At 37.0% G+C, this 8,309-nt stretch overlaps 1 protein-coding gene across 1 annotated transcript; it reads left to right on the top strand.

The window, feature by feature from the left end:
• Positions 1-278: 278 nt before the first annotated feature.
• On the top strand, positions 279-7,285 carry LOC114134752 (adhesion G-protein coupled receptor G2-like). The gene is made up of 13 exons (XM_028001532.1): positions 279-291; positions 896-949; positions 1,026-1,186; positions 1,318-1,474; positions 1,562-1,693; positions 1,805-1,915; positions 1,999-2,050; positions 2,865-2,965; positions 3,046-3,167; positions 3,256-3,521; positions 3,611-3,701; positions 3,784-4,064; positions 4,151-7,285. Exons 3-13 carry the CDS (start codon positions 1,116-1,118, stop codon positions 4,267-4,269), a joined length of 1,503 nt encoding a protein of 500 aa, XP_027857333.1. The 5' UTR covers positions 279-291; positions 896-949; positions 1,026-1,115; the 3' UTR covers positions 4,270-7,285.
• Positions 7,286-8,309: the final 1,024 nt, after the last annotated feature.

Below are 8,309 nucleotides of genomic sequence, written 5' to 3'. Positions count from 1 at the left end.
TACAACATCAAGCCCAACTTCTGCTTTGGTAAGATGACATCTGTAATTTCTTTGTAAAGAAATAAGTGACATATTACACATATAAAAACCTTTGTGTCAAACTAGCCCTCTCAACCTGCAACATCGGGGAGTACAACATCAAGCCCAACTTCTAGTTTGGTAAGTTGATATCTGTAATTTCTTTGTAAAGTAATAACTGACATATTACATATATAAAAAACATTTGTTTCAAACTAGCCCTCTCAACCCGCAACATCGGGGACTATAACATCAAGCCCAACTTCTGCTTTGGTAAGATGACATCTGTCATTTCTTTTCAAATAAATAACTGACATATTACACATATAAAAACCTTTGTGTCAAACTAGCCCTCTCAACCTGCAACATCGGGGACTATAACATCAAGCCCAACTTCTGCTTTGGTAAGATGACATTTGTAATTTCTTTGTAAAGAAATAAGTGACATATTACACATATAAAATCCTTTGTGTCAAACTAGCCCTCTCAACCTGCAACATCGGGGACTATAACATCAAGCCCAACTTCTAGTTTGGTAAGTTGATATCTGTACTTTCTTTGTAAAGAAATAACTGACATATTACATATATAAAAAACACTTGTTTCAAACTAGCCCTCTCAACCCGCAACATCGGGGACTATAACATCAAGCCCAACTTCTGCTTTGGTAAGATGACATCTGTCATTTCTATGTAAAGAAATAACTGACATATTACACATATAAAAAACCTTTGTTTTAAACTAGCCCTCTCAACCTGCAACATCGGGGAAAACAACATCAAGCCCAACTTCTGCTTTGGTAAGTGGATTTCTATAATTTCTTTTCAACAAAATAACTGACATATTACACATATAAAAAACCTTTGTGTCAAACTAGCCCTCTCAACCTGCAACATCGGGGACTACAACATCAATCCCAATTTATGCTTTGGTAAGATCACTTCTGTAATTCTTTGTAAAGAAATAACTGACATATTGCACATATAAAAATCTTTGTTTCAAACTAGCCCTCACAACCTGCAACATCGGGGACTACAACATCAAGCCCAACTACTGCTGCATCAAGCACTACCACTTCTTCAACACCTCTGTCCAGTATGTCGCTAGATAATAACCCGAACTTTAGTTCTAAGGAACAGAATCAAACTGAGAATGCTGAGAATGCAGCGTAAGTATATCTGTCAATAAATTCTATGACCTAAGAATATCATAATCAGTAGTAGAAGCTGCATTACAAGGAGTGTTAAATTGTCAGGACATATAATTATGTTTTGATGAAAATCTCATTTTATGTTATAGATATACCATGAGTAAAATTAATATTATTGCGGAGTTAATGGGCAATAGGACCACAGCAAGCATCACAATTGGTAAAATTCAAGGAGTGTTTGCTAAACTGACACAACAAAATCAGAATAACAAGAACTTTGTCTTCGCATCAAATGGAGATGTAAAGGTACACAGCCTTATTTATACAAGAAAAAAAACACATCATCAGCCATGATACAGTACACATGTATTTGTAATAATCTGTTTGTTATAGATTTTATCAGAAAGCAACAATTTGGCGACAGACTGCACTCTATCAGTTCATCTTCCAAAAGAAGCCAGTGAAATGGCCGTAAAGAAAAATGGCTCCTATATTGGAATTTTGCTTTTTCCAGAAATTCCTAAGGTAAAACAAAGGATCAGCTATTTAAATAAAATAGCTGAGATAACTGCTGGTTCCCTCACAACCAGCAGTTTTTTCATCAGTCCATTCATAACAGTGTTTTACACTTAACAGATCAACGCAACAAGTTATTTTTTTAATAATCAAATCCTGGGGATTGAGATGGGAGTGAACATATTTAACCTTTCAGAGACCATCAATATTCAGTTCAGTAACGTGAATATGGTAAGAGATGCTAAACACTTTCAGAATAACCTTTTGTTGGACACAATAAGAGTTCAAATGTTTCTTCATCTGTCCCACTACAGACTGGACGGAGTGTTTCTTGCGTTTCATGGGATGGGAGAAGTAACCAGCCAGGTTCGTTCAAGAGTCTTATTGAGTTTCTAAGCAGAGGCTCACAAATGCCATTTCTAGATTTTAGCTTATTTGATTCACCAAGAAGGTGTTTATCCATCCATCCATATATGCTTGTCTCAGGGATGAAGGGTTGAATTTAATGTCTCAGGAAATTAAATTCAACATTTTAATGAAACCTTTCCTTTTCTTCTTTTGTCAGATGTTTTAATGTAAAAGGGCATGTGATATTAAAGAAATATTAGTCTGGTTAGTTGGCTTCCTTCTACTTATCAGCCAACACTGTACTTATGTATGTATATGTATGTATGTATATACTGTATATACAGTATATATATATAAAAATTCCCTTCTCACCCCACCGCGGGTGGTTCTTATCCTCTGAGCTCGGGTCCTCTACCAAAGGCCTGGGAGCTTGAGGGTTCTGCGCAGTATCTTGGCTGTGCCAAGGACGGCACATTTCTGGACTGAGATGTCTGATGTTGTTCCTGGGATCTGTTGTAGCCATTGGTCCAGTTTGGGGGTGACTGCCCCGAGGGCCCCGATGACCACAGGCACCACTGTGGTCTTCACCTTCCAGGCCCTCTCCAGTTCCTCCCTGAGGCCCTGGTATTTCTCTAGTTTCTCGTGCTCCTTTTTCGAGAAACCTTTTCCATATATATAATGGTAATGGTTCGCCATTACCATTTTGTCCAGACAGACAAAATGGTAATGGCGAACCAACCAGACATTGTCGTAGTGGATAAACAACAGAGGAAAGCCGTTGTGGTAGATGTAGCAATACCAAGCAACTGCAACATCACCTACTGGCCACCAGGTGGTGCACACAACTGGATTACAGATGGCTGCAAAACAATGGAAGTCAACAGCAGCGTCATATGCCAATGCTCTCACCTTACCTTCTTTGCTCTTATTATGGTGAGTCATTTTTATGCATTTTTTAAGAACACCACGTATATTTTTCATGTTTACTAAGCAAATATTGTTGTTTAAACCAGTCACCAGGGAATAAAAATATTAGTTATTCTGACTTGAAAACCCTGACCCAAATCACAAAAGCTGGCTGTGGCATATCCTTATTCTTCCTGGGTGTGACTCTCTTCATGCATTTTCTCGTAAGGTAAAAAAAAGAAGAAAAAAAGGTCTGCTTTTGATTTAAATTCTACTTATAGAAGGGTATTGTTAACACAAACCAATTTGCTTCACAGGAAAAATAAAGCCAGTGAGGCTGTAAAGATCCTCATGAATCTCTTTGTCGCCCTGTTCCTCCTGAACCTTTGCTTCTTGATAAATGAGTCAATCGCGAAACTGAAGGTCTTAGCAGCTTGTGTGGTGATGGCAGCGGCTCTGCACTACAGCATGCTGGCCACATTCACATGGTTCTTCATGCAGGCCTTGCACCTGTACTTCAATCTACACCAGATCTCCACAGACATAAAATATTACATATGCAAGATTTGCATCGCGGGATGGGGTGAGAGCTCCAAATAGTTCAAATTTACTGTGATTTGTTTGTCTGCAGATTATAATCACTAAAAGAAAATGTGTTTTCTCTCTGTTTAGTCATTCCCGCTCTGATTGTGATTGGACTTCTTGCCTCTAGTAACTATGGTAACGTGGAAATTTCTGATAATAATGGGACTTCAGTAAACATGTAAGGATCTTATGAAGATAATTTAAGTTACATATTTATGCTTCAGATTATAAAATAATCAAATCTCTCTCATGACTTCCAGGTGTTGGATCCCTGACTCTACATTACACTTAGGAGTGAACATTGGTTACTATGGAATTGTGTTCATCTTCACTCTAACCGTATTCCTTGTAACTGTAGTGCAGATCACTAAATTTGCATCTAAAGCAGACAACAGGGACAAAATTTCTACCAAGAAAACGTTTTTCTCTCTTCTGGGTCTTTTCTGCCTTTTGGGCATCAGCTGGGGATTTGCTTTTTTCAGCTACGGCCCTCTGCTCCTTCCCTCCTACTACATCTTTACCATCCTCAACTCCTTTCAAGGTAAGCCTAGAACTGAAAGTGAACCTCTTCAATTCCAGACTAAATGTCTGAAAAGAAAAAATAACCAATACATTATGTGCTTGTAGGATTCTTCTTGTTCGTTTATTACTACTACTCCAGCAGAATTCGTCCAGAGGACAGAAAACTATCCAAGAACAGCAGCCGCGCCACAGAGAATATGTACATCACATTTCCTTATGCATAAGCTCCTAAATTTTCAATGTTTTGTTTCTCTCACCAACATGAACATGGAAATGTATTATGGCAAAATTGAAATCTAATACCAAAAGTACTTCAGTTCAGGATTTTTTGAGTTAAAAACCGGTTGAATATATTATTTTTATTTTCTGCTGATAACAATATTTTTCAATCCATAGAACTTTTCTGTAAACATAACGGATATTTTAATTCTCTGTGAACATAAATATACCACAAGGACATTACTACTTAATATGCTATATTTTGTACACTGGTCTTCAGTTATGCTAATACCAGCACCATGGTTACTTGACTTCAAAATCGATTTTTATTTTTCAAAGCCACATGTTGGAAGTGAGCACATGCAAACCCACACAAATTCAGCTGCAGCGCTCCTTTCAATCTATCAATGACCACAGAGGTTGTGATCGTTTAAATTGTGTAGCTTTGAATATTCCCCTTTTGTCTCTATAGACTGTTGAAAGTAGAAGTTTATTTATTTTCTGCTAAAGCTAAAATATCAGACTTAGACAAGTTTAAAATGAGATAATTGAATTGGAAGTCTGAAAAAATCACAACTCTTTCCACTCTCCCTCCTCATCACTCTGATGCTGGGGATAAATTTTTAACCTTTTACCTGCGGCGGAAACAAAGTGGGGCAAATAACTGCTCTGGAAAACTATCCTGGTTCCAGGAAAATGTCCTAGTGGACCTTCAAACACCTTTTTGGTTATATAAGATTTGTGAGATTGTTTGGACACTAGAGGGTAGCATTTTACTGTTGAGACAACTTTCTCTGCTTTGCATGCAACATAAAAAGTCTACGGTCCTCAGCTGCTGCTGATCTGGTTCATCTTCCCTCAGATGAAGAGATGGAGAACTCTTCTGCAAGTCATTAGTCTGGATGACTCCATGTTTCAATGAAAGTCTTGCCTTACTTTCTATATGAACCCCAAAGCTTCAGTGGAATGCAAAGTGAGAATGATTAGTAAGATAAATATGACCATTTTACAACTGGTGAGCATGTCAAATGAGAGGAAGATGGTAAAGCACAAGGTTGGGGGGTGAGGGAAGCTGGAGGGGTGTGCATAGAGTCGGGGGGCCAACCTCAAATCGGTTAGTCTGTTGCGTGCCTGCAGATAATTACCTTGAGCCGACAGAGCAGCTTCCACTGGCTGACAAGAAATGACCTCATCGTTACCTGCAGGAACAACATCCCTTAGAGCACGTTATTCACTTGAAACCATTTGCCAAAATTTAACTCTGTTAGGTGAATCCATCTTTAAGCAATATTTGAATACTGAAACTGGATCCTTTTAAACCAGAACATTTACATAATATGGCAACAAAAACAAGAAAGAAAAATAGAACTAGAGGCGTCAGGTTATTTATCTCATCTTTGTTAAAATGTTTTTTATTTGCTGTCAATGTAACAATAGCTACATTTATACTATATATATAGAGAGATATATATTCTTCAGCAAAACCTTTGCATATTGCAGCAGGTAATGCATAATTTACACTTTTCTTCAAGAGATTCAAAACAGCTTGTATTGCCACAAAGATACGCACATCCAAAAATTCACTATAGTGGGTTATGGGCCAAAGATGTCAAAAGTGGAAATAAGAGAGATAGAACTTCACATCAAGTAAAGCTCCAATGTTAATATATTATATTTCACTTTGATGACAACTTACATGTATTTATATTATTTTTCTGCTGCTGTAATTGTTGGAGCATGTATTGTCATTATTAAGTTAGATTGATTTTTACTTTTTTAAGACTCAATCAGAAAGGTGTAACTCAGATATTCAAGGATGGTGTTTATGATGCTTTATTGTCCGACCATCTTCTTTGTTTTTACATTAATTATGTATACATGCAGTTGTGATATATATTTTGACTTAATGTCCTTTTTGTTTTTATTTGTAAAGATTTGCTTTTTGTAAAAATGGATTAGATTTTCTCTCTTTTTCACAGGACAAAGTCTCAGATTTTACATATTTTACATTTATGTCAAATCTTTTATAAACACACACTATGCAGAATAAATGTCATGTAATAAAATGTGATTTCCTTAAGTAGAAAATTGCACTTTTAAGTTGTATTCAATGTGTAGGAGAGACATTCATGAAAGATTTATTTATCTATGACTGGTTAATCTTGTAAATGACCATGGCGTGTCAGAGAAAAACTAGGGTAATTACTGCCATGCACATGTGATTTGTGCTGCTCTAAATGAGGCTTTAGAGAGAGCACAGCAGGCGTCTGTGGTGTACCTGCGTGTGTCCATACGTCGAGACCTCGGCTGTAAACCGAGACTGCCGTGCAAGCTTAGATTACAAATCAAAGCCCTGTGGTAAAACATATATGTCAACAAATGCATCAATATCAGAAGAAGCAGACGGTTGACGTGGCAAAAAAGAAATGAACTGCTTTTCACTCAGCCTAGAAATCAGTAAAAGTTCTCACACACATTTGGAATGTGGTTTTATTGGGGGGGTTTCAGATCAATTCATCTCTAAGAAAAATCTGAAAGGGCGCCCGCATCTGGGAACGTCAGTTTAGATGATTTCATAATAAGGCTAGTGAGGAATGTACAATATTCACGCAAGGCCATAAAAGTTTTACAAGAGTGAAAATGTGGCTGCGAGAATGAAGTTTTAGCATGTGTAGATGAGTTTCCCTTAGTGGAGCGAAACTGAGCAAACACTTATAATTACTCTAAGTCCCAAACCACAGACGTAGTTTTGAGAAAACTTGTACGCATCTCCAGATTTTATGACACGCCAAGAAAGACACACACAGTAAAAGAACAGTGCCTCGTAAAACTATTGACACCTCACATATTTCATAAGAATTGTGTGTGATAGAGCAATATAAAACTGCACAATTATGAAATGGAAGGGAAATTATTCCACACTTTAGTTGTTCCAAATAAAAATTTAAGATGTGATCTGCATTTGTGTTTTCCCCTTTTAACAAAATATCCCTTAATAAAATTAATTGTAGTCCTTTAAAATCACCTCCCCCTCTCCTTTATTATAAGACTGCAATGCACAGTTTCATGCTTTCAATTATATAAGGCACTTTGAATTGTCTTATTGTTAAAAGTTATTATACAAATAAACATCTATTGCCTAAATAGAGTCCACTTGTATCTCAGTATGAATGTAGCTGTTTTAAAAAATCCTCAGAGATTTGGTGACTCTGGAGGAACTGCAGCTCAGGTGGGAGAATCTGTTGAGATGATCGCTTGTCTTTACAAATTCAGACTTAAAAAAAAAAGTCAAGATGTTAAAATAACAAAATAACAGCCGGTTCTGTGTTCAGAGTGGAAGGTGCTCAATTTGCAGGTCAGATCGTAAAAAAACTTTTAGGCCTTGTTGAAGAGCACTGTGGAGGAAAACTAGTATAACCAGTATAACCTTAAATATACTGTCTGACTGTGACATGATGGTGGCAGAGTCATGCTGTGGTGAAATTTTTTCTTTTTCTTAGCAGAGAAAAAGAAGCTGGTCAGAGATGATGGGATGACAGTTGGCGATAAATACAAAGCGATGCCAGTAGAAACCCAGTTATTGGCTAAAAACATTTGAGATTGAGATGGAGAATCACCTTCCAGTTGGACAACAACACAAACACATAGGTAGAATCACAATAGAATGGCTTTGGTCAAAATGTATTTACATGTGACATGGCTCAGTCAAAGTCCAGACCAAACTTTAATGGCCAAACTTAAAATTCTTTGTTCACAGATGCTCTCCCACCAGCTTGACTAAACTTCAACTATTGCAAAAATGAATTGGTAGAAATTTGAGTCTATAGATGTGCAAAACAGAAAATGCTGATTTAGGGGTTCGGTATTTCATTCTGAAAATTAATACCACATATCCTTTACTCTCTACTTAACAATGTGCTGTTTTGAGTTTGGACTATCACATATTTCTCCAAAAGACATTCAATTTGATGGTTGTAATGTGACTAAACACGAAAAAGTTACATTTGCATGAAAACTGTAAAGGCAAAAGGGAAGCAAAGGTGCT

Source organism: Xiphophorus couchianus, chromosome 19 (genome assembly GCF_001444195.1).
Source record: "Xiphophorus couchianus chromosome 19, X_couchianus-1.0, whole genome shotgun sequence".
Classification (NCBI taxonomy): Eukaryota; Metazoa; Chordata; class Actinopteri; order Cyprinodontiformes; family Poeciliidae; genus Xiphophorus; species Xiphophorus couchianus.
Note: the sequence above shows the minus strand (reverse complement) of the source record. Positions and strands in the feature narration are given on the sequence as shown.

What these genes read in the sequence shown, in the direction of transcription:
- LOC114134752 (XM_028001532.1), top strand. Translation starts at nt 1,116, where the DNA reads ATGTCGCTAGATAATAACCCGAACTTTAGTTCTAAGGAACAGAATCAA. An exon ending in GAGAATGCTGAGAATGCAGC is followed by an intron (nt 1,187 to 1,317) that starts GTAAGTATATCT and finishes TTTATGTTATAG; the next exon opens with ATATACCATGAGTAAAATTA. An exon ending in CATCAAATGGAGATGTAAAG is followed by an intron (nt 1,475 to 1,561) that starts GTACACAGCCTT and finishes TGTTTGTTATAG; the next exon opens with ATTTTATCAGAAAGCAACAA.